Source organism: Ictidomys tridecemlineatus, chromosome 8 (genome assembly GCF_052094955.1).
Source record: "Ictidomys tridecemlineatus isolate mIctTri1 chromosome 8, mIctTri1.hap1, whole genome shotgun sequence".
Taxonomy (NCBI): Eukaryota; Metazoa; Chordata; class Mammalia; order Rodentia; family Sciuridae; genus Ictidomys; species Ictidomys tridecemlineatus.
The window spans coordinates 85,213,166-85,240,713 of record NC_135484.1 but is presented as its reverse complement, the minus strand read 5'-3'; the positions used below and the strand labels follow the sequence as shown (position 1 = coordinate 85,240,713).

The following is a 27,548-nucleotide window of genomic DNA, read 5'->3' as shown; positions in this document are numbered from 1 at the left end:
AGAAAATATGGCACAAAGAATCTCTCAGAGAAGCAGCCTCACTTGGCCTTTCTTTCCTGGGAATGAAAAGATAGGATGGTAATGGTTTGCAGCTAGACCAGTCTTCCCTAGTGGGAGCAGGCAGAGGTGTTTGATGCCAAATTGTGTGCTGTTTTGTCTGACCACCTCTTTTGAAGATGCAAACCTAATGGAAGGAACATTTAAGGGGGAAGCGAGGTTTCTGGGTTCCTAGCAACCCTCACACTAAGTATTGGTGAATTCGGTGAATACATGGGCGGATCCTCATCTCTGCGCTGTGTGTCTAAGCTCTAAATCCCTATCAATCAGCGGAGCTAATTTTTTGAAGGTTTATTGGCATTTACTCAATCAGCATCACAATTTCACTAGTATTACTGTTGCGCCCCAGGAAAGCATTATTTGAAAATTAAGCAGCTGGCTCTCCTCCAGAGAAACATGTCCCTGTGCCTCGCGTTCCTGAGACTTCCTGCCCAACTGCGACGTGAGATGGAAGTAACCTGACCGCTGTAGTAGAAGTCTAACAAGGAAAACAGCTTGGGTTTAGAGGAAGTGGCTTTCATTTTACTGCCTGCGAAAAACCTTGGTTTTCAAGTTTAAAGCGGGTACACGAGTCATTTTAAGTCTCTAGATCCTTCACCCTGAAAGCCCCTGCACAGAAACTCCATGGGGAATCTAAATATAGGAACAGCGAACTCCCCCCGCCTTCAGCCTGGGTCCCCGCGCAGCTCTAGGATTGGAAAGCTCGTTCCAGAACGCGATCTGCATCTGCCCAGAATGGCAGGGCACGGAGCAATCTCTCTCGCACCTCCACAGTGCGTGGGTGTGAAGTGTATTAGGGGAAAGCAAGAGTGGCTCTGAGTGTTGGTGCCTGGCTCACAGTCACGTGGCACCGCTGCCAGCTGCACGGAGCTGGGAGCTAGTGCCTGCTGCTCAGAAGCTTAGGGGGAAAAGCGAGGTCCTGAGGTGACCAGGAGCGATAAGAATAAAAAATAAAAGCAAATCGTTTAAATGAAGCGATTACCAAAAGCAGAAAATAGTTGCCGCAGGCGTGGGTGTCTGTACCAGAGGGAGTTGGTAGAGTATTTATCTCGAGGAAGGGCGGGGATAGCTGAAGTAAGACTTTTGCCTTATTATTGGTTTAGATTTAAGGAAGGAAGTCACACGGAACAACCCACCTTGCAACTATCTGCCATGGCGTTGTGGTGGAAGCTTAGTTGGGCTTAACTTGGTGATTGTTTTCTTTCATATTTGAAAGGAAAGCTACTCTCTTGGAAGAAGTCCCCAAGCCTGGCATCCTTACGCTGAAGGCGATGTTTTATTACCGACACTGTTTTTGAAAGCCAGAGAAACTGTGGCGTCCCACTCCACCAAAAGCGTGGGTGTTGGGCCGCCCAGGTGCCAGAGGTGGTGGGAGACCCAACCGGTGGCTTCTCACTACACGTCTCTAACCATGTAAAATACAGCATATGGGGGTAAGGTGGCGCGCCCTGGGCTCCCACTCTCTGAAACTCCTCTCCCAGACACTGGGGCCACTGTCGCCACTGCCGAGACTTAGCAGTTTTATGACTTTCTCGGATTAAAATGGAAATTTCTTGACGGAGAGAACTGAGTTCATTCTCCCAGCCTTGGCTGTCAGGCGGAGCCCCGGGCAACTCGCTCACCGCCTAGAAGAAGCCACTTTGGAGTTTCACGCCCCCCCCCCCCACTTCCACCCCACCCCCGAGATGGGAAGGATGTTCAGTTACTCGGGGGCATGCTGTCGGATGCTACGATGGAAAGTCACAGCCTGCAGGCTGGAGTGAGCCGAGGGAAGTCGGGTCCCCGACTGGCGGACTAGGCAACAGCTTCTTTCGGTTGTGCCCACTGAAATACCGAAGACTTGCTCCCTGCGCGGGAACCCAGGCGCCACTGCCCGGAGCGCTGCCTCGCTCTCTTCCAACGGGCTAGCTAGTACCTGGAGGGCAGGACAGGGCTGTTCCTGTTCACACCCCCTGAAGAAGGATGTCAGGACTTGGCACGGCGGCGGCTTAGCGGCGGGTGAGCGCAGCGACCTGCGTCTCCAGTTTCTCCACAGGGCACACGGCAGACTTAACCTTCCGGACAGCTCCAGATCCCTGGGGAGAACCAAATCAAACTCCTGCCCCGGAGATTGGCTCAGGAGGCCGGTTCTCCGTGGGGGGAGGGGGAAGACAGTCTGGGCGTGGGGAGTGGAAGGAGAGAAGAAAGGGGGAGCCTGCGGCCGGGTGTGCGCGCGTGGGAGCGCGCCTAGGAGCGCCCCTCACACCCCCGCTCCAGGCCTGGGGCCGCTTCGGGAAGGAGGTAGTGGTAGCCGCGGGAATGAGAGGGAGCAAGATAAACCCTCTCAAAGTGACGCCCCAAACACTTCGGATTTCGAATTCGAAGCTAAAGGCTGCTAGAAATTGAGACTCTTCGGCCTCCTCCGAACACCCCCCTCGGCCCCCGCCCCAAAGACCCGGTGGTTTGCTGGCTGCCTGCTTCCCGCCCCCGGCTCGGAGGTCTCTGGCACGCGGGCGCCCCGTCGGCCGCCGGCTTCCTCCTTCAAACCCGCCGGCGCACATGAGGCCACTGCCCCCGCCGCAGGCGCTGGCACCCCCCTCCCGGTGCCCGTGGTGATGCCATGCCCCGCCACCACGCGGGAGGAGAGGAGGGCGGCGCCGCCGGGCTCTGGGTGAAGAGCAGCGCGGCGGCGGCGGCGGGCGGGGGGCGCCTGGGCAGCGGCATGAAGGATGTGGAGTCCGGCCGGGGCAGAGTGCTGCTGAACTCCGCGGCCGCCAGGGGCGACGGCCTGCTGCTGCTGGGCACCCGCGCGGCCGCGCTCGGCGGCGGCGGCCTGAGGGAGAGCCGCCGGGGCAAGCAGGGGGCCCGGATGAGCCTGCTGGGGAAGCCGCTCTCCTACACTAGTAGCCAGAGCTGCCGGCGAAACGTCAAGTACCGGCGAGTGCAGAACTATCTCTACAACGTGCTGGAAAGACCCCGGGGCTGGGCGTTCATCTACCACGCATTCGTGTAAGTACCCGCGCCCCCCGCGCGCTCCCGCCACGCCTGCTCCGAGAAGCCCCTGCGCCTGGCCCCCTGCGGCGGGTTTGGCGCCCGCGCCCTGACCTGACGCGCGCGCACGCGTGTACACACACACACACACACACACACACACACACACACACACACACTCGCGCGCGCGCACACGTGGTGGTTTTTATTTCTTTGCACGTGTTTGTGGTCTTCCTCCTGGAGCCTTCCACCTCCCGCAGCTCCACCTCTCCCACCTCCCAGTTTGAACCTTCTCCCCGAGGGCACCCAATGAAGTGCCCTGCAGCTTCAGGCAGGCATGGGGCGGGATCCTAGCGGGTGCGTGACTTCAGCTTAAGCAGTAATTGGGAGTAATTAGGTCCTGAGATACATAAACTTCAGCTGAGCCAGGAGCCCAGGAGTTGGGATATGCACCGGGGGAACACGAGTCCGTGTGAGGCTTGAGTCTATGGGAGAGGTTAGGAGGTGATGGCAGGGTTGGACCCCGTTGAGAGAGGAGGCAGCCAGGGCTGGGTCCTAAGTCCTAGGGGCGGAGCAGGGGAAGCTGCTACTTGGAGAAAGCTGCTAGGTTTTAAGTGCGCCCGGAAACACGCCTTACCACCACTACAGCTACCACCAACGGAAAATCTGTCAGTGTGTGTAGCCCTTCTTGCCTCAGAGAAGGTGGTCAGGGCCTAGAAGAGGCTAGCGGCTAGCGGGCCAGGCGAAGCAGCGCTCCCGCGCTGTGGCCAGGGCTGGTGGCGCGGGCGATGGGAGACCAGCGGCGAGGTAGTGGGGCCAAGGTGCTATTAGCTGAAGCGCAAATGAGCTGTCTTTGACCGGGATCAGGCTGTGGGTTAGGTCGGCGTGTAAGGCGCCAAGTCAAAGCCTGGGTTTTAAGTTAGCGTTTGCCATCTAACAGAGAATGCTTAATGAGAAAATGATTGGAAGCAAATGTTTATTTTTCCCTTAGGCATTTAAAACCTTTCAGTGGCTTTAAAAGTTTACTACTGTTTTTCCCACAACGTCCATTCATTCAATCTCCTGTTAAGAGTTAGATTTATCTGGACATTTTATGGTTGTTTTAATGCTTTCACACTCTGTCTAATGCATTCCTTTTTTTCCCCTTCTTTTCTTCTTTTTTAGTGTCCCGCCCTGATCCTTTATGTTAAAATGATATATAAACATGTCAGCCTTAGGAGACCCATAGGGAAAGTCGCAGGCACTCACTGATTTGTTCATTGTTTCCTAATAAAATATGTTTGGAATACACGAACTATGTTTCTTTTAGAATGAGGTGTGTTATCTATATATATATATATATATATATATCCCTCATCTGGGATGAAGCATTGGCACCAATATTGGAATTTTTTTTAATAACGTGGAAGAAGGGAATGGTTTTGTATATAGGTGAACCTGAAATTTGACCACGTAGAAATCAGGAAATTGGTTGAGTCTACAATCTGTGGGGCCCTGGTGTCTGGAAAATTTTACAGTCCCAGACTGATATGAATGTGTAGGATTAGGTAGAATATTCCAGCCAACTTTCCATTTTACAAAATACACAAGGAGAATGTTGTGTTGCATCATTATTATATTAAAAGATATAACATTATTCACTATCTCGCATTGATTCAGATGTGGATACTGTAATTAATGATAGACGTAAAGAAACACTCCTGACACTTTACATGTTCATCACCTCTGGTTTGATATATAATTAATCCTGTTATTTAATTAGCCTAGTAAATTATTTTGACGTGTCAAGATACACTAAAAATGTTTAGCAGTGATGATGCTTGATTTGGCAGCAAATATACACTGTATGGAAATGATTTTTTTAACAATAGGCTCAAAATATTCATTGCTTTGAATTCTCAATATGATACATAGCATGTATAGCCTTTCAGTTTTGGTAAATTATACACTATATAATTCAGAGAGGGTTAGAGACAACTTTGATTGGACTACCTACTTTGTATCTCCTAAGCATTGTTCTACAACATGTATGAGAATTTCTCACAGTGCAACATTTTCTGTTTAATATCCTGGTGCTTAACAAGTTTTTGTGGGCTTACAGAAATTTTACACATTTTGATGAATTATTTTTTAAAAGATTAAAATTTGGACACTTCTCTACTCATCAGGCTTTATCAGTCTAGCTGTGTCTTTAGTGGTAGGTAGGGAATAAATTGTTAATATGGTGTTGCTGATGTAAACTTTAGTGTTATACACCTCTAGAGACTGAAGCTGTAATTTCTGAGCAGTTAGATAGGGGTGCTAGATACACATCAACATACAAATAGAATGGATAGTGTCATATTCTGGGAGATTGTATGCAACTACAGCAGACCCTGAAGAAAAGAGGCCATCATTGGCAATTGCTGCTTATGAGTTTGAAATAACTGGACTTTATACATATTAAATTAATAAAGCAAAGTTGCTTTGATCTGTAAGCCTAATAAGATCATTAATTATATAGGAAATTATAAGAAAATACTTTCTAGAGAGGTGTAACTAACTAATTCTTGCCAGCCTGGGAATCCCCAAATCTTACTTTAATAACAGTGTTTGTAGCATATTAAGGTTCCTGCCAAGAACAAGTGCATTGTGATTAATGAGGTACTTCAGGGATGACTTTACTTGGTAGATCAGTGTTTTCATTGCCAAGAAACAAGGGTATGTTTAAAGTTATGCTTCAGGTAAAGACAATTTCTGTTAAATATACAAAAATCATCATTATTATTCTATTTTAATAATATAGAGTGTGGTTTCAAGAATACATTCCTAGCCTACTGACGGCATGACCATAAAAGATTACTTAATTTAAATATGTTTTTTTCAATCTATAAAGTAGTGGAGTGTAGGAGATCTGTACCCTTACTGCTGTTTAGTGGTCAGCCATGTTTTCTATCTGTTCCTCATAGTTGAGCTATTGAACTATGAGGTTCTTTCTTTGAATGTTGTTTGTCCCTTTTTAATTTCCCCCTTTAAAGGAAAGTTTTAGAATTATAACTGTGGAGGCAGAGAAATACATGATGGGGTTCCATATATAAATTTATATTGATACAGCAAAGGTGGTTCTGAGAAATTACAAAGCAAACAATGTTGTACAGATATATAACTCATAACTTTGTCAAATATATCTTTGGCTGGTTTTATAACATGATAGTAATTGTGAGTAGACTAGAAGAAATAGTTCAGCTACTCAAGCTAGGCACCTGAAGTCATCATTTTTTTCTCATATTTCTCATATCATTTTTCTCATATTTGCTCTTGCTAGCCATCCAAACAGACATTAAATTCTGTTTCTTCACTAATATTTTTGAACATATTTGCCTCCTTCTCTTGCTATTTCTACTATTTCTTCCTGTTTCTCTAAGCCTTTTTGTAATATTAATAATTTATAATATTCTCCTAATTATTTGGCATATGTTCATAGCTTGCTTTCCCTCTGATACCACAGTCTTAATTTTAAAATGCAAATCATATCATATCATTGCCCTTCCTAAAATATTTCTGTGACCCATGTTATTTACTTATTCATTAATCTATTTATCCATCTATAAATTTTTGAATGTCTAGTGGTGCTAATTCACAAATTAATGATACAGAGGCCTCCTCTCTCAAGGGAAAAATTTCACCATGGGGCAATTACAAACATAAAAACAAGTTTGAAACAGTATTACTGGTGGTGTTACAGAGGAGACAGGTTAGAAAGATTTGTGGGTAAAATAGAAGTGTAGGAGAGAAAGAAGAAAGCTCAGCATAGTCATTGAAGGGGAAATGAGGTATGAGCCAAGTTTGTCCAAATGAGTTGTTAATTTTCAAGTGGATAAAGCAAGGAGGAAATGAGCAATCTTGATGGAGAAGAGATATGGAATTGTGAACCAGCATATTTACTGTTTTAAGTATGTGCAAGCTGAGGACAGCAGCAAGAAAAGAGGGTTTAGGGAAAGGCATGTATGTGATCTTTGATAGTCTCAGATGCTGTCCATAGAGTCTGGTTTTTATCCTATAGTCAGTACTGGTCAATGAATGGTAAAGAAAAGTTTACCATGGGAACAATCTAATTGAATATGAATTTTGGAAATACCTCCATTTTACCAGTTTGGAAACTGAATTGGAGGATTCAAAATGGAGTTGGTATGGACTATAATTAGGTGGTAGCAGTTCTGAAATTTCCATTCATTCTTGCATTCTTTTATTCATAAATTTGTTCTTCAAATGTGTCTTGACTCTCTAGTATGTGCAATGGACAGTTCTAGAAAAATGAGAGATGATTGCCTAAGAACTAAGGCAGTTAACTGTGAAAAAAAGGGTTTAATAAGAAAAATGTTAAAGATACAGAATTGGCAGATTGTTTTCACCAGTTTGATATGTGGTATGAGCAGGATGACTCTGACCTGGATTATTTAGGGAATGGAAGCGTGCCCTTCACTAACATGGAAGGCACATATTCATGAAAATAAGAGTTCACATTTGGGCATGACTTGAAGATATTTTTGTGTTATTCAGGTGGAGAGTATTAGTTGCAGGAATATAGCAATGAACTAATCTCTTTCCAATGGGTCTTGGATCAGCAACCAAAACTATTCCTGCATAAAGGGTATGCAATAAAGATAATTTTGAATGAATGAATGCATCTAAAATTGGAGGTTAATCTAAATGCCTAATCACACATTTAGATTTAAAAGCCTGTAGCAGTTTCATGGTAATTAAAGCAAGGAGCAGAAAATATGAAATAGTCCAGGAAATGGACTGGTGGAGGACAGTCTTGGGAACATTAACATCAAATAGTGAATGGAACAGTGAGACTCCAAAGAAAAACCTGGAAAACCCATGATAAAGCAACCCAAAGGCCAAGAAAAAAAGCCAGGAGATCTTATCTTTCTAAAAATAATGGAAATTTTGGTTAACTTTTCATTGTAGTGGCCAAAATACCTTTCATAAACAACTTAAAGGAGAAAGACTTAGTTGGCTCATGGTTTTCAGAGACTTCAGTCCATGGTTGGCTGGCTCCGTTGCTTTGGGCTTAAAGTGAAACAGAACATCATGGCAGAAGGGCATGGCAGAAGGGAGTGGCAAAGGAAAGCTTCTTGCCTCATGGCAGCCGGAAAGCAGAGAAAGAAGAAGGGAACAAGGACAATATATTCCTTCCATGGGTATGTCCCCAAGGACCCACTTCCTCCAACTAGGTCCCAACTACTATATTTTCTACCATGTTCCAATAATACTATCAATGATGACGTCCTCAGTGGATTAATAATAAGAAAAATGTTAAAGATAGAGAATTGGCAGATTGTTTTCACCAGTTTGATATGTCCTCAGTGGATTAATTCATTGATGAGGTCAGAGCACAGCTGATATTATAATCACTCCCCAAAATACCACCTCTAAAAGTTACTGCATTGGGGACCAATCCTTGAACATGCGAGTCTTTGGGTGGCACTCATATCCAAACTAAAACAGAAGATCATACAAAAAGGAAGTTACGGTTAGTAGTTTCTGCTGCTGAAGAAAGGACTAAAAATTTGGGTAAGACTTCATTGGACTGTTGACAAAGAAGGCCACAGATGGCCTTTGAGACAGCAGCTTCAGTGGAGTGGTGGGGTAAAAAATATAATTTTAGTGGGCTGAGGGGTGCTTAGAGGTGGAAAAATGGACACAGTAGTGTCAGTTGAGCTCCAGATTTCTTGGAACAGCTCAGGAGAACCTCTGCCCATCTCTTTGGCCTCATTCCAGCCACTCCTCTCTAATGTGCACCCTGGTCCCAAGACTTACTAAACTTCTTCCTCTTGTGTCTCACTACTATTCCTTTATTCATCTGTGTTCTTGGACCTTTCTCACTTCTTGCACTCTGGCTTTCCATCTCCTACTGGTTTTCGTTTGTTTGCTTGCTTATTTAAAAACAAAATGCAGGAGTGGCTTCCTTTTGGGTACACTTCTAGACAGTCTTACAGGATGGGTTAGGTGCCTCTTGACTCAGATTCCATGGCACTCTAGAAGTGTCATCCTAATGATGTTTCCTACCTACTGTGTTATTATCATGGGATACTTTCTCTGTCCAGCAGGAGGGTGAACTAAAATTTCCTACTTATCTCTGAATCTCAAGTACCTAGTAAGTTCTCTAGTATCTAGTAGATCCTCAATAGATGCTTGTTTAATGAATAAGTAAATAATTTTCCTTGGAAATCTTCCACAAAAGAGATTTGGGTGAAGGATAAGATGAAGGAACTATCAAGTGTTTTCAGTTTAGTTAGAGGTAAGCTACTGATGATTCATTTAAAGGGAAAATATATGGGGCTAGAAATAGGACACTAATGCTCTTCTCCCAGATTTTCAACTAAGTAGCTTTGTGACTTGAAATAAGACATGTTAGACTTTTGGTCCTCCTTACCTTCACTTGTGCATGGGCACAACAGTGTTGTGATCCAACCAAGATGGTGGAAGATATTGTTGAGTCTAATATGCTATCAAAAATGAAATGAGTATTTGGAATAAAAAGTTTGTGTTTCCCCTCCTCATCTCTGAGCTGGAGGTTTGCTTTCTAACCAGTTGCTCTCACTTCACTCTGAACGCCCCAAGATCTATGTTGCATAGTAGCCAAGGTGATTTTTCCCAAGTCTTCCTTAAGAACACATTTCTCCTCTTCTTGGGGGGAGAAAGCTGTTTATTGATTCTCCTCTCCAACACACACAATCATTAAAAGCAGGGTTTTTCTGTTCACTGCCATATTACTGTCACCCAGAGCAGTGCCTGCCACATAGAATATACTTCATGCGTGCCTGCTGATTTACTGAGGGACACCCCAGATCTCCAAAATACACTATTGGTTCTCTCGTGGAAGATGGAATTTCACCCTATTGGCCACTCTACCAGAATGCATTAGATCCAATGAATTGCTTTATTATTTAGATATATATTCTGTCCTGAGTTATGTGTGTATCTATAGAAATTGATATTTGCATTTTATTTTTGCCCCTGCATTCCTTAAAAAAACACTGATTTTCCTTAAGTGCAGAGAAATCTTATATAATTTATACAGCTTTCTATTAAGCTCAGAATAGGAACATAAGATACTCCACATCCTTCAAACCAATCAGTTTTTAGAAATGCCATAATATTTGGGGACTACATTGAAATTATTAATGTTGAAAGTGTTAAGATGTTAGTATTGGGACTATTATGGCCTAAAAGAAAAAAATGTGAAGAAAATTTCAAACTGGAATAAAGTCCTGATACAAGAAACAGTATAAACAAAGAAGACAGCCAGTAGCTTTTGATAATTACTTGCAAAGAAGTAATGCCAGTTTTAATTTTTAATTGCAAATGGCTATTTTGGCAGATGAAAAATGCCAGCAGAGCATGTTTTATCCTAGCCCAGTGGTGTGAAACTACTAGAAGCCCAATTGTTGAATAACCATAGCTCATCATTGTGTTTAATGATTTGTCAATGTTTCCATTTTAATTCCTTTTTTCTTTAACCATTTATGAGTATGTTATTTGAAGTTTTATTTGGTTGCAACCTGGGATACAGATTGGCTGTACAACTGTATTTTTTCATAATTATTGAAATTATTTGATGGGTCTCAGAGGTTCCAGGTGATCTTTTAAACGCTTTGCAATGATTCTGTCTGATGAATGAGTTTCCTAAATACTATTGAAGTCATCAATTTCTAAATTTAAAAATAGTTTGAGCATTTCCATTGCATATATATATGATATTAGTGCATATATCTTTCATAATCACACACAAATATACAATATAAACACACACTATATACTTAAATGAGAAATTATGTCAATGTAAATACTCATATTTCCCTTTGTTTTGCTCCTCTTAAAGTAAATAAAACACTTGAATAAGGTATTCAAATAAGAATTAAAAATAAAAGGAGTCTTAAATGTACTTTTGATAATATGAAAATTATATCATTTGATTATATAATATATTTAAATATAAATGGATAAAAAGAGACACATTATTTTTCAAATTCAGCCACAGGGGCCATTATTTCTATTTATAGTTCCTATGAGGTAATTCTGCAATCTCTATTTCTTCTTCAGTCAGCGGCAGGGTGATTCTTTTTATAATTATAATGTTGTAATCCATCTTTTCTCCTGTTTTTCAACAGTCAATTCAGTTTAACATTTAATTGACTGCTATTATATGTACCAAGTAATGTGTTAAATGCTGGTGGTTCTAAATAGGGAATGAGATGGACTGAAGGAAATTCCATTGAGAAATATAATTAGGTTCAGATTCAATTATCAACTTCATTTCTATTGATTTGATTTCTATAAGCAAGTTGAGTCCAACGCCAGTTTCTTAATTTTCAAAGTATGAATAAAATATTACATCAAGATATTACAGTATTATATATGAGAACTATGCAAATATCTTTTATATATACATATTCCATAATTACCATACTGGCTGTTGATTGAAAATGGAGAGAAAAATATAGAGATAATGTGGTAAAGGGATAAATTTCCAAGTTAAAGGATTAGAATTTTATTCTTTAGGTGATCTTGGAGAAAGACAGGACTTAGGTTATAATGTCATTTATGGTCAGCTCTATGAATGATGGCATAGAGGGACCAAACTGGAGGTTGGGGATCAGTTTTGAAATTGTTGTTCCAGCTTAAGCAAGAGATGATTAGAACATAGACTAGGGTGATGGTAGTAAAGAAGGAGAATAAACACAACAGTAGAGTTGAAATGTACTAATGAATGATTGAATGTAGAAGAGGAAGAAGAAAGACAGATTGTTATTTCCAGTTTTTTGACTTGAGTGACTATATGTAGAGTGGAGCCATAACTTACATCAGTACAGGTAAAACTGAGGGGAACAGTAGCTTGAGTTTAGCTTTGGAGATACTGAACTACTGAACTGAACTAAGTGCTTGTGGAACTTTCAATTGTACATGTTCAGCAGCTTGTGGATGATGATTTGAAATATAAGAGTTAAACCACAAGCAAAGTATAAAAGAGAAAGGGCCTTGGGTCAACAATGGATACCTGAAGAATACCAGAATTTAAGGGGTGAACACAGGAAATGGGGAATGGAATGATGTAGACAGCAATATATAAAGAAACACTAGACAAAAAGAAGGGCAGGTGGTTATGGAAACCAAATGTGCTGAAAGTTTCACAAAATAGTCAATTATGAAATGTAGAGAGTAGGTTAGCATGATAAATGCAGGGGTCTACCATTGCATCTGACAAGATAAAAATTTTCAGTTATTGTTTGACCTCACCAATGTTAATCTTTAGTGAAGCCAGACTGCTGTTAGTTCAGAAATAAGTCAGAAAAAAGGTGGGGAGGGGAATAGTGAACTTAGGCCATATATTCAGATAATGTGAGAATGATAAAAGAGTGATTGGACACCAGCTAGAAGATAAGATTAAGAGGAAAATCAAGAAAGGATAAGGCTTTATTACCAGTATAATAGTCATATTTATTCTTGATTTTATGTTTGATGTGATTCTAAATGCTTTATAAACATCAACTTCTTTGATCTTCAGAATAACTTAAAGATGTACTATTATTATCCAATTTTTCCTTAAGGTTTTCCCTGATTTATTACATGATTTATTGCTTTCCTTTTTAATTTTTTAATCTCCTGTAGTTTTTATTAACTGGATCATGTATTTTAGTCCTTATTTATATTATTGCATTGTTCTCTAATTGGATTTTTTAAGGGATGAAGGAATGAATTTCTTTTATATACCTTTATTTAATTTATTTATTTTTATGTGGTGCTGAAGATTGAACCCAAGGCCTTGCACATGCGAGGGCAAGCGCTCTACCACTGAGCTACAACCCTAGTCCCCTTTAATTGGATTTTTATCTTAGTTTGTGAGTATCTAAATAAACTAAAATACTCTTTTTGTGTCTTCTATGATGTCTAGCTAGAGTTGTATGCTTTATTTTTAACCAAAATTCAATCTTGCCACCAGTTGGACTGCTGTAATGTTTTAACATTTTCTTTTCCAAACAGGAATTTCCTTACATTCTCCAAGTTTAAATTCTAAGACAACTTGTATTGATGATCCAAACAATAGTTTTCTTAATGCCATTTCCATGAAGATTAAATTTCAAATGTATACCTTCGTTTAAAAATATCTAGGATTCACTTCAAAATAGCAGCAGTGGCTCTAAGTATGTCTCAAAATGACTGAATTTAGGACATTTTTGCTTCAAACTAATTTCACAGGGTTTTCTGTCTTTCTGTAAAATGATAAATAGCTCATGTTTTGTTCACACTAGTAGAAATATATTCCATTCACTTTTCATACTCTCTTTCCTCCCATATATATATATATATATTTTCCTGACCATGTCTTTATTTTTCTCATTTTTTAAGATTCCCCCTTTCCATTAAAGTAGTCCTAGTTTTTTTTTCTCTTCCTTTCTGTGCATCTGTCTCGCTGGAATGGTATTTTTCTTTCTTTATTTTTGTTATGTTGTATAATTTGATTTCTCTTCCTCTGGAAGCTGTCTGTTCTTAGTCATAAGATGCATTGATCCTCTAATTACTCATGTCTTCTAAGTGTACTACCTAAGTAGACTGATACCTAATTTACACATTACTCTGTAGTAATTAACAGAGATTTCTAGAAAGTTGTGGGAGTTAGAAGTAAAAGGAGAGGCCACTACTTTTTTTGTTGTTGTTGCTTTTGGAGTTTCATTTAGGCTAAATTTTCTTATTCTCAATTCATTATTTCTAAAATATATGAGTACTTAGATATTTAGCAAGTAATTTTTTAAAAAAATAATTCTTCCCATTTTGAAAGTTCACTAGATGGTAGAGAAATAAATTAGAAATCAAATTTTATTTCAGATGGAATTATTTTAGGAAAAGGTATGTTAAAAGTCCAAATATATTTGTAACATATAGATAAATAGCACATACTTTAAAAATGTTTATCACATAAACTTTTCTAGTCACTGGGAGTTTCCTTGTTCACTGAGTCAAGAAGTAGATTTGTGATCTGGCATTAAAGAGGTGCATTTTTTTTTCTGTGTAATTGGAAGGTTAAAGCATGACCTCAAAATGCAAGTATAATATAGGAAAACCTATGAGATAGAAAGCCACTTGTCCCCTTTTCTAGTTGGAAATTTTTCAAAACATAGACTCTGTGAAAGCTATTCCCATAAGCTTTTGTAGATAGGAAAGAAGTTTCAGGGCTCCTATTCCTCTTACCTTATTATTTTTCACACCTGAATGCATCAGGAGGATTGGATGGGATTGAGATTTTAGAGCCTTCTCTCCATGTTTTGAGACATTGGATACATTTTGCAACTTTCTGATTTGTAAAATCAGGATGCACATCTTCAGTGTTTGTTTAATAACCTCAATTCAGGATATGTTTAGACCCTGTGGTAGGAACTATAGGGACTTAACATTCATAAGACATGGTGTATTCCCTTGAGGAATTTTTATTCTGGAAGTATATTAGTTAACTATTTCCTGAGCCACAGAAACCATCTCTATGAATTGACTTAGAATAAAAGGAAAAATGGGCCTTTCTCTAGCGATATTTAGCTACTGCTTCTATTGAAAGGATTTATAAGGTAGACTCCAGGAGTGCCACACACATTACCATTGGTTGCCAGTTCTCTTGACCCTTGGGGAACTTTGAAGCTGGGTGTTGAGCTGCTGGTGCAGGTGGGTGTTCTACTCAGGGCATTCCCACACAGACACCAGGCACAGGAGTTCCCACTGATCACAGTAATTTTTAAAGAGTAGTAATTAAACTAGTTAAACTAAATGTTCTAGTTAATAAAACATTCTGAGTATGTTCAATTTGCTCCAAAGTATTTTGAAAATAGAAAAGAAGCTCAGGCCACATCATAATAGTGTGTTGGGGATGTTATATTTTTTTCTCCCCGAAATGGCTTATGAACAATAATAAAAACAAAAAGGTTGTTTTTTTTTTGGAAAAAAATCAAATCAAATGGCTGTTTATTTTCAGTGCCTACTTTTAAAGCTTCTGATATGGTGAACATTTTTATTCTTGCACACAAAGGAAAATATTACCTAGTCTTCCTGAGGGCCTAGAATTCACACATTTATTTATTTAATAGTTGAGTGTCCATGTCCTTGGAACACTTTGGAAATACTCCTCCCCATTTGTTCAGCTACCTACAGGGATATGGAAAATGGCTTTTTTTTTTCTCCAGCTAGACAGTGGTACTTCCCAGTATAGCTAAGGTCAATATCAGGAATGTGTGTTCATTGAAAACCCTAATGTGTACTTTCTCCATCTCTTTAAAATTACCTTCTTAACCTAGTTTTTGAACTAGATCATCATCAGTCAGCTTAAAAACACGCAAAGTAAGGTTGGTTTTAAATTTTTCATACCAGATGATAAAATTCTATATGTCTATTATGCTGCATTAAATGGATAAGGAAAAGAAGTTGAACAACACAAATAACTTTTGGGTAATACATTAGCTTCTTCAGGATAGAGTTGTGAACCCAGGAATAGTTTGTTATTATTCATGTAATCCTTGAAAAGAAATGACACATTGTTAGAGACAGCAATTTTAGCATCCTTAAATGTTCAGTCAGTCATCCAAATATTTTTCTATAGAAGAAAGCCAGGTAGGTTCCTTTAGATTCAGATCCTCCAATGGATAAACAGAAGGAGATAGGTTTGAATGTTCTCAAAGGAGCCAACTACTCTAGTTTAACACAGCCCTACGTTAGTCTTGTACTGAGATAGATGTACTTGAAGTTCTTCCAAAATTAGGACAGTCAAGAGAGTAGAAAAGGAAAAGTATCCAGTTGTCATATTTGTGCCGATCCTATTGACTTCTAGACACTCACTAAAGCCACCAGTTTGGTTTGCGCAGGCTCAGTAGTTCCTATTGTCTTCTCTGTAGAATGGCCTCAGTCATTCCCTTGAAAATGGAAATGAGAGTTTCATAGTATGTCTAGCAAGAAAGGTTCCCTTACATGGTTTCAATTGTTGCTTCCAGTGTTGGCCTTGATGAGTTACTTTATAAATTACTGTTCTTAAACTGGTTGGGTCATGCTGCAGAGAGCTTGTGGTATGGAGTTTTATTCCAGGCTTCAGGGCAGGAAGTAGATAATAAAAATAAGTTTATAGATGGCACTAAGCAAGGTAGCCTAGACAACCATAAAAAAAGAATAGTCAATAAACTCTCACATTATGCAGGAGAAAACAGAATATTCCTCTAAGTCAAAGACAGATAACACAATTCACAGTTAATCACCAATAAGAGATCATAGTCCCTCCAAAAAAAGTCAAAGACAAGTACCTGTTCTTTGTTGTTGTTGTTGTTTCTTGTTGGTTTTAAGTCCCTTTCCACATTGCAATCTTAATATAGATGTTCAAAGCACATGGTATTACACTTAGGAGACTTACCCATGATCAATCTATTATGTGTTTTTATACTTGTTTCAAGGGCTGCATGTAAAGTTTGTGAATGGTCACTCTAGAATACCATCTGACAGTGGGGTAGTGACATGGCATGACAAGAGCCTGGCCTGGAACATTCACTCTGGGAATGTGAAGGAAGGGAGAATGGGAAAGAGTTAAAATGGAGAGCTGGACTTATTTGCCCTTGACTGGCTTCTCATAGGCAGAAGTGAGGAAAAGAATAAAAATTGTTAGGGTTTCAAGGAAGTGTAACTGTTACCATGCAATAGTTGCTTAATCCTGTTTTATGTATAGACAGGATACACAGGTGAACATGTAGTCTGTTTGGGCTTTGAAAGAGGATGGACGGTCATCAGTTATCAAGGTAGAGGTGATGAAAGAAGAGATAATAAAGGTGCTGGGCGAAGAGTGTAGGATAGAAGTTTAGTGAACACCAGCATTTGGGGATGAGAGGAAAAGAGAGAATAGAAAAACTAGGGCAATACAGCATCTATAGAAAGACTTGATCTTGATGGTGTGAAAGCATTACGGAGAAGGGAGAGAAGATAAGCATATAAAAAGATATGCATATACTAATGTAGAAAGCCAGGATTAAAGAGGAGGAGCCAGAACTTAGAGGAAAACTTGGCCATCTAGGAGTGGATAGCCTCTGTAGTCCCATATGTTAGTAGAGCATCCAACTTCAGAGAAAACAAACAAACAAACAAACCTGATGTCCTTAGGGTGGGGGGATGGAACAAAACAACTTAGCAAGTAGGTAGTGTACAGATAAAGCAACCAGGTTCTCAAAAGGCACCTCTAGGCCGAAGGGTGTCCCCTAATGTATAATTGTATAACTAGAATAGGATTTCAGGAGAGGGGGTGATAAGGAAACTCCCCTGCAAGCTGGGAAATCTGGTGAGAAAGCAGTCCCACCCCCTCCCCCCCCAGTCTGAAAGAGAGACACTGATAAGTGCAAAACACTTCTAAAAAGTTTGAGATAAGGCACCAAACAGTGTTGGAGGGAAGAAGGAGGAGACTGATTAGGCTGCATAATTGACAAATGGATGAAGAGAGGAGAATGGTAGATTACGAAGTTATCACCAATGAGAGTAAAGCTGCAGAGAAAAGCTAAACCTTTTTTTTTCTTTCCTCCAAGCAGCTAGGGGTCTTTGCAAACATAAAATCCCCAAAGAGTGCTGCCCTATAAGGGGAAAGATTCGAGTAATTGAGAGGAACAAGATACTGGACGAAGAGAGATTGGGATTTAAGATATCTAAAGGTTTGGAGTGGGAAAAAAGAAAAAAAAATGGGATGGCAGCATTGGGATGTGCCTAAAAGTAGTGCTGGGTAATAACAACATCATACATTGATAACAGCAAAGACCCTGGTGGAGCTTTGGCATCACCATGTAGAAGACCAGTGTATGAGATCCTGAGAATTTCTCTAACAGTGGTGTGTGGGAGAAATTTGAAAAAGCAGACGGAGCCACAACCTTGGAGTCACAACTCTGCAGCCATCAAGGGAAAGAGAATGTCATGTAAGTCACACACACTTAACATGTATGACCTTGGACAAATTGTGAACCTCTCTAAATTATGACCATCTGATAAATGTAGAAATAAAGAGACAAGGTATTAAAGCTCATTAATATAATTGCAGATGCAAAAACTGTTAGTTTTTCTACTCCGTAACCAAATAGTCTTAATAACCAAAGGAGAAAATACCACAATAATAGGCACATGTAAAAAAATGCATTTAATGAATAAATGAGTGAATAAATGAATAAACATCACAAGTATTTTTACAACAGCATTATATTTGGCACCAAGATTATATAGCCACACATTTACTGTTGTGTGTACAAACTCTCTGAGCTTGAGCACATATTTTCCCCTAGAAATCTGGAAATATAATCTCTATTTTTGAATGCATGGATAAGAACTCATTCTTAAGGTTTAAACTTGAAACCACCGTCAGGGACTCCTGCTTCAACACATTGAAGCAAAAGGAATGTAGAGCTGGAAGGATGCTTGGGGATTCTACCCTAACACTGTCCCTTTTTATATGGAAAAAATAATCTGAAAAAGTGATAAATAATTTGCTCGGGATCAAACACTTACTTGGAACCAGAGTTGGTGGTCAGGGCTTCCATTGCCTGTAATAGAAAGGAGTTCACTTGTAGTTTTGTGACTTGCTTTAATCTTCCTCTCCTCTCCTTGAAGGTGTTGTATAGTTTTAAAAATGAATACTTACGTTCATTTAAAATACTATTGTTTGTTCAACTGCTGTATGAAGGACATTGTATAACAAATGTATTGGTACCTCTACACTATGTATAATAGGAGGAAAAAAAATTCTCCCTCTATGAAACTCCTAATAAGTAGCAGAAGATACTAATTTCTATGACTTTTCTTCCTTCTAACGAAGTTGAATTTTGAACAAACAACTTCTCCTTGAGTTAAAGCATATATTGACTTGGTCTTGAAAGGCTTTAATAAATGAATAGATCAAAGAAGCAGCAAGTCAGTATTCAACCCATTCAGTCACAGCACTTTGATTTGTTTTTAGATATGAAAATTTTGTGAGAGTTAGCTCCAGAATTCAAACAAGTAGGAGTGGGAAAGAGTTTTATAAACACACACACACACACACACACACACAAAAAAAAAAAATTTCATTACACTTTGTAAACTCATTAGGGCAAAGCAAGTGAATTTATCCAGAAATTTAAGTGAGTACAAACATGTATATTTACATGTGTCATAATAAATAACCCTAATATCCTATTTACAGGCTCTCAGAGCCTAGGTCAGCACAGTTAGACATGGGCAGGAACAGCAAGAAGAACTATCTTGCTTGTTTGCTTTCTTCCTTTCTTTCTTGCTTTCTTTCTGTATGTGGTTAAAATTAATTTGAATTTAGTTTCTATGCTTCTGATTTTTCATTTTCTATATCTAATATGCTTTTCATTGTTAATATTGTCATTAAAAGGTAATGGTTTTATTAATGAATTATGGGGGAGAAAAGAGTTAGGTGGTGGCTTTAAATTGTTAGTCTCTAAATGCCATTTTCTGCCTGGGTCTTTTAGATGCATAGACAAATTGAAGTATACGATAGATATATACTTCAGGCATTATCTTTTGATCTAGGAAAATTTTGAAGCATAGAAATGATTGGAGAAATTAGAGTGCTCCTGTTTGTTCATGTGAACAATTCAGCATGCCTTATTTCTCCCTTGATTTTTGAATACCTGTAAGATTCTCTATGTCGTCATAGGCTCCACACTGATAGTCCTGAACTACCCCATTACTCAAATAGCATTGGGGGCAGGTAAGATGTAAAGAAGAACCTCAATTCCTATTGGCATGTGGCCGTTACTTTTTACATTAAGGAAGAGGGTTAGTTTGACACTACTAGATAAGGAGCACTTTAAAAGAGCCTCCCTTCTTCAACGGCAGATTTGTACTCACAGAACACTTACCACTGGCCAGCTGAGACAAAGAGGAACCCTGCAGTTATTAAACCTGACCTTACCCACCAAAAGAAAATCTATTTGACCTTTGTTTGACGTCCTCAGCATGGTGCTGCTGTTGCACAACATAAACTCACAAGCCAAATCTATACCTTGTGTAGTAATATTAGTCTAATGAAAATCTTCAATGGTTCCTAAGACAGCTAAAGCAGTTGGATATTTGTTAAGGTCAGAATTTTCTTTAAATCAGAGACCTGTATATATAGTTACAAAAAGCACAAGAATCTTACTTAAAGCATGATTTTGTTGTTTAAAACATCCAGAAACTATGTAAAACTAACATCATTAGCAAGTAGTTAAGTCAATAGTGGCAAAATCATCCAAGGGATAAGTGCATCCTTTGAAAAGAATGAGATAGATATGCATGACATCGTGTAGCCTGGTTTCTAAAATGAGTCAAGGTATAACATAGTGTATAACATAGTATACAAAAACAAGTACCCACTTTTGTAAATGAAACATACATACACACAGGAGATTCTTGTTATTTATGGTAGTTAGTTACTGTAAGATCATTGCAAATACTGAATTAGTGAATGCTGAATCATTGCTCATAGTGGAAATACAGGATTAGGTCTTGAAACTTGTGATCATAACATTTTCAATCATCAACGAATACATAGGTTGTTTTAATTATGTTTCTGTTTAAAGACACATTATTTAATACATATTGTTAACTTTTTAATGTAATTAATGCCTGAATAAGAAGTTTAATTTACATGTATTTTCTCTGTAAGACACATCCCAGCCCTCTTGTGATTTGGAACATTGAGAAGCCTTTCAATGGTTGCACATGTTCCCAAATGTTTACTTTTAAAATTTTAACTGCTCTGCACATGTCTACAAATGATTTCAAAATCACTATATTGAATTTCAGGGCTACAAATCAATTTTTAATAGACAAAGATGCAAATAGGAATCTGTGAATAGTGAGTATTAGTGTGGGTGCATGCATGCACGTGCACCCGCTCCCATATATACATGTACATAAGTGAAAGATTTTTGGAATGAATACAAGAAATCACTCCATAAAAGTTACCTTTGGGGAGTAGGACTGTGGGCAGGAGTGAGATAAGATGTACCTGTTATTGTCCTCTCTGTTCTACATGACTTGTTTACCATGTATGTACCTTCTTATTCTTTGTCCTCTCCCACCACCACCATTGAAACTATTCTTAAGCAAGACATTTACATTTTTCTGGGGTGCTACAATGACAAGGTTTTATTTGAGCCAAATTGAGCAGAGTGACTACATACTGAATCAACTCTTGAAAAATCAGGTTACAAAATTTTGCAAATGAAGACTCTTTTATAAGTACTAAGCTTGACATTTTAGAACATGAGCTCTTGTGGTAATCTGTGTCAAACAATATTTCCCTATCTCCCAGGACCTTGGAAAGTCCTGAACTTTGGTATACTTAAGGTCTTTCAAATATACTTCCTTAAATTCTTACCACTGGTTGTCAGTGGTAATGATATAGTAATAATGGTGAAGTAATATATAAAGTATGGCATGGAAATTATTCCTGGTAGATTCCAGTGTCTGGGTTCCCTGCACCTCCTTTATAGTGGCAGAAGAGGTGATCATTCTCTTGGTTTGGTCCCTGCTGGCTTCATAAAGGATTCAATTAAGAGTTTTTGAGTCCCATCTCTCCCATGATATCCAGACTCAAGAACATCCATTTCTAGCCTCAGCATATGTAGTGTCTTGAATTATTTTTGAAATACTGTCATTCATAACTCATAACTTTAGAAAATCTTTAATTTTTGTTTAATGTTTCCCACCTTGCATGTGTCATGGTGTTCTTTTCTTTTGTTGAAAGACAAGCCTGAATAGAAAGCAAATTCTGGCTTCCCTGAAAGACTTATTTCCCCCATCCAATGCATACATTTCCACATCCCTCCAAGTACTTTCTGTGATGTACTATATCCCTGGCTAAAAGCAAGACAAAGCTAAGCTGACAGTGAATAAAGAAAAAAATACATAAGAACATGTCAATATCTAAACATAGCTTATATACACATTAGTGTTAATGACTTTCTCTGGACTGTCAGCTAGATTAGTCTGTAATCTGAAATAATTCAATTGTTTGTATAATTGGATTTTGACAGCAGTATTCATCTATCATTCTATCTCTTATCAAATATTGAAAATACTGTCTTTTAAATATGTTTGCATGCATATACACATACATAATCAAAATGTGTGAAAACATCCCTTTGGAAAAAAAAAATCAACAAGACTTGTAAAGAATAACTTTAGCAACAAATGGCGAGTTTATTTTAAGAATGCATTTTGTAAATGTATGTTCCTCTAAAAATAAAAATAGTAAAATTTCTAAAACATTTACTTTCCTAACTAAATACAACAGTACCCACAAGTAACCCAGATTGTAATTATTGTTGATCTTATCTCTGAAAAGCCACAAGTGTTCTTGGGGAAAGCATATATGTGTCCGCATACTTCACTGTTGCGCCTGTATAGAGAGTCTTAAGTAAAACTAAAGGGAACTTTTATGATCAAAATCTGGGTTGGATGCCTCACCAGTTCAGGTTTGCTTTAGATTGAAGGTACCTTCTAGCTGGGACCAAATTCTCTGTGACTGATTTTGTGTCAGTTGCTCTATGAGTATGCAATGTGAGGCGCACTTTTGCCCAAAGACAAGTGCCCATCTTCAGTGCATTGTTTGCTTTACAAACCACCATCTTGCCATGTCTGTGAACATTAAGATACAAGTGATTATTACTGTGTATACTTTACTCACATTTGAAATGGTTCTTTTTTTAATTCATCCTATAACATTCTTAAATGAGTTACAACCCTTGAATCCATGTGACTATCCTATTTTTTCCCAGGAAGAAGAGCTATCTACAAAACTGAACCATCACCAGATAGATGATGACTGGGTAAGCATAGCATAGATTAATCAGGCTCTGGTCAAGTCTAATAGGCTTGGGGTCCATTATAAATAGTTGTATTGAAATACCATCATCCACATTTATTTATGTGTTTTCTTGACTGTTCTCATGCCACAATAGCAGGGAGGGGTAATTGCAATAATGACCCATTACTCCCAAAGCTAAAAATGTTTACTATCTGACTAAGGCTAGAAAACTACATTTTATATCATGTGTCCTTGTGCTGTAGGCAGGTGACTTATGGAAAACTGGGATGAAAAATGAGCATGGTGAGTTAATCATCAGTAGAGTTGAAATAGGAAGGATACCACTAGTTGGATTAGATACTTGGTTACGTGAGGGAGAATGCAAGGAGAAGTTATGAAGGTAATAATTAAGCAGAAGAAACTTGTCTGGAGACAGTAGGATGTAGAAAAGATCCAGAAAAAATGCAGTGGTACCTCAGGGAGAGATCAGATGGCCCTGAGACAAAGATTAGCTTGTTTCTCAAGCTCCCTGGGTTTCTGACAGTTGTCCAGCCCACAGGTGTACTTACACAACTCTCCTCTGTCTCTAGAAAGCAAGAAGCTCTTTTGTGAAATCAAGAGAGTAACTAAAATGAACTTTATGTTTTTACCATCATGGGGCAAATTTATTTCTCTTATTTCTAAGTTCCTATGGGAATAAATGACTATCCCCATTAGATCTCAGCATGGATAATAAGCATGAATAAACTCTATGGGTAGAAAATCTACTTGGTGTAGTAGATAAAGAATCATGGCATTTGAAAACTTAAATACATTGTTGACTAGAGTTAAGATACTGCACACACACACATCATGTAATTAAATAACAAATAACATTTTCTTTTGATTTGTTCATTCACTCTAAAATATTGGAACCCCACTAAGTGCACAGAACTTATATAAGATAGCTCAATGGATAAGAGCATATATATAACAAATTCCATTCCCAGAAAACAAACAATTTCCTAAGAAAGTTGAGACCAGCATACTGACAACTATTAATAAATATTTATAACAGATTCATTTTGTACTGAAGCATAATGAAAGGCACCATGGATACCAAGATGGATGAGGATGAATCTTTGACATTGGAGACACTGTAATATTGTGCATGAGAAAAATGGAAGATCACTTTTTGCCATTGAGATCAGGCAGGCCATCATGGGGCAGTGGGTAGATGGGTACATGAGATATATTTATAAAGCCCACTGCAACATTGTTGATTATAGTGAAAAATGTCTATAAAAATAACAGGTAAAGAACTTGCAATTCCATGTAGTAAATCACCATACAGTAGTTGAAAGGAATGAACTAGAACTGCTTGAATCAATATTAATACATATCAGACCTAACATTGAGTAAAAAATAAAGGTCCAAAAGCATTTTTATAGTGTGAGAAAACAATATGATGTTCAAAAACATAGAAATCAATACTGTGTATTGCTTAGATCAGTATGTATATGCTATGTAAGTATTTTTCTTAATATTAAGAATTGATAGATACAAAGATAATTTAAATTCAGGAGTGGGAAGAGAAAAATGAGATTAAGGAAGAGTAGGCAGTGGTTCCAACAACATCAGAAGAATTTAATTCTTTTTTTTTCCAAAGATGATTTAAGCCTGAGGCAATACTGCAAAATAGGTGGGGGTACATGGAAATTCATTTTTATTATTCTCAGACATTCTCTGAAATATCTCAGAAGAGAAGAAAAGAAAAGCCTACATGTGTTTGTATGGTGGCAATCCCAAAGAAAGAAGCATGAGTGATTTTACTCAATCACCTGAACTAGATGATACTGTTTTACTTCTGAGTGCCCAATTTTATTGTGTCCTGAATTGTATCAGTCAAGGTTAGCTTTATAATGGAGCCAAGGCAGCACATCCTGTGGTCAAACTAATAATCAAAGACTGAAGATAACTTTATTTGAGCACTGACCATGCTCTGTTGACTGGGGTACAGCGGGATACGTGGACAGCAGCAGATGGATGCTGAGAACTCTGAGTGGCACATAATTCAGAAATCTCTGGACAGTAACTATTGGTGCAAAGACTAAGTTTACAAAATCTTTTGGGGTCATATCCCCTTTAGGAGAAGTAAAACACAACCATGAACCTTAGACAATCATTCACACATGTGTGCATCTGGATGCTGGTGGCATATATTTCCATAAGTTCATAGACCATCAAATCTGAGAACCTTGGTTTAGAGCCTCATGTATAGACATTGTCTTGGTTAAATTTGGTCAAGTCTTCTAGTGGAGATAGCTAAAGATGAAGTTTCTGTGTATATACTCAGGACTCTGGAGATGGACCCTGCAGACTCAATGAAGTCTGTTCAACCCAAGGAGACTTCATAAGCCAATTGATTTAGATACCCAGTTAACCACTATCCATCTTAGAGCACAAATGACCAAAATGTACAGAATCTGTCCTTACTTACTACAGTGGTTTTGTAATACTTGAACACTTTTTAAGGAATGGACATGTTGGGCATAGAAAATCCTTCAACCATTTTTGTCACCTCATGTGCCGCCATTTAGGATGGTGTAATTTAGCTGAAGCATTTTATGTGAAAAGGAAACTCAGTCAGATGACAAGTAAATTCTTGGCTTTAAACCCGACCACCAATACAGAATATGACTAAGGAATGAAACTTTTAGTGAAAGGTCACAGACAACATGGACTTCACACATTTTTATTCACCAGGTGGCAAATAGAAATGAAATCCCAGAAGCTTGGTTTGTTAAATAAATACTGCACTGACTGACATACCCAAGTATATTTAATACAGACCTCCTTTCTCTGCAAGTGCTGTGCCTTTTTCCTGACTTACCTATTTTTTTTGTTTTTGACTCAAATATTTAATGACTTTTCTAAAATAGTAGACTTAATTTTCCACTCTTCTGAAAGGGTATTTTTGTTGTTATTGTTTTGATCAGATGACTAAAATGTACTTACATGAGATAGAAACTTCCTTTTGTGGCCTTCTTGTGATCCAATGTGCATTAGATCATTCAACTAGTAACTGTTATTCTAATAATTTACCCTAACCATATTTTGTTCTCTGAACTGGCTGACTAGCTAGCTAAAGTATATAAAAATAGTGATTCATGGATATTTTGAAAAAACCAATATAAATAGGTGCAGTCTGGTTATGCCATCTTTTAAAACAACTTCCTAGTCAAGTGAAATATTAAAAAAAGTACTGCAAATACTTTGAAGTGTGTGTTTCAAGCTGACTTTCAGATTAGGTCCACATTTATATAGCTGTGTGAAAAACAAGGAAAAGAAACCAGAAATTCCAGAATATTTTCAAACTGGCTAAGACATTTTGACACTTTATTGTTTTTCTCTGCCAGGAGAGTAAATGAGTGGTTTGCCCTCTGGGTAAAAATCCATTTAAAAGAGAAAATACTTTAAATTCTTACCTTTGTAGAGGAAAGATAAAAGAGTACTTCTTAGGAATTGGGCGAGCTGTTATGTGTGTACATGGGAAAGCACAGTGCAAGATGCTGGTCTAGTGTCTTCTGTATGGGTAATTAGTTGTCCTAATTACCTGGAGATTGATTAATCTACTGGAGATTGATTCCAGGAATCCCGTGAATACCAAAATCTGCTAATGCTCAAGTCTCCTAGTGATTGTATATAACCTATACACATCTTCCTGTGTACTGTAAATCATCTTTAAATTACTTGTAATACCTAATACAATGTAAATGCTCTGTAAATTTTTGTTGCACTGTATTGAGAATAATGACAAGAAAAAAGTTGATCTTATTCAGTATGGATGCAATTTTTGTCTAATATTTTCAATTGGTGATTAATTGAACCCAATATGCAGAATGACATTTGGAGGACCCACTGTATTTTCTTTCCTTTTTCCATTTATTATTAATTTACACAATGAGCATTGGTGATATGAAGCTGAAAGAACCAATCCTTGCCTTCGAGTAGCTTCAGTCCTAAGGGAGAAACTTCAGGACACAACACTGTGGTGTCACCTTAGAGGTGCTGGAGAATGCAGTGTGCAGTAACTAATTCCATGGAGCATGAGGGAAAGAATAGACAGCCTGGTTGAGGGGACAGTGAGAAGGAACAGAAACAGATGGAAGAGAGAATATTTTGTCAACTGCATTTGTGAATTGTAAATTTTACCTTCTGTGTGGAGGTGAGGTAAGAGGCATGATTTCTGCCCTTATAGGCTCTTGTTCTCTTACTTTCGTTCATATATTTAATGTAACTGTTTCTTTATTATACTGAAATCACCTGATTACCTTTTAATCTGTTCAAAAGTAGGAACATTCTGTCTGTCTCTATTCCCTAGTGTTTAATATAAGACAAGGCATCTGGTGGGTGAAAAATGACTGCTTTTTTGGTTGAACTGAATACATGAATGAAAGAATGAATGGATGGACAGATGGATGAATGGATAGATATTCTGTATTTAGAAAGAAATGTACTTGGGCTGTGACTCCTTCAGTGGAAAAAACAACATAGGAAATAGGAAAAAACTATAACAAATGAGGTGTGGCAGAACATAAAAGAATTTTTACTAGAAACACTCTGGGACTTTATTATAAATTAGAAACTTTTTCTTCCTATGTCTGGACCTTCCAAAATTTCACATTTATGCATACACAAA

General features: G+C 38.4%; 1 protein-coding gene across 3 annotated transcripts in view; it reads left to right on the top strand.

Moving 5' to 3' along the window:
• Nucleotides 1-1,737: 1,737 nt before the first annotated feature.
• Nucleotides 1,738-27,548, top strand: part of Kcnq5 (potassium voltage-gated channel subfamily Q member 5) — a 521,076-nt gene continuing 495,265 nt past the window's right edge. Inside the window, exon 1 of one of the 3 annotated variants that reach the window (XM_005334438.5) lies at nt 1,738-3,045. In XM_005334438.5, coding sequence (XP_005334495.2) covers nt 2,657-3,045 — 389 coding nt within the window. In that variant the 5' untranslated portion in view covers nt 1,738-2,656. The remainder of the gene's footprint in view (nt 3,046-27,548) is intronic. The other 2 variants (XM_005334437.5, XM_078019727.1) reach the window with 2 other exon arrangements.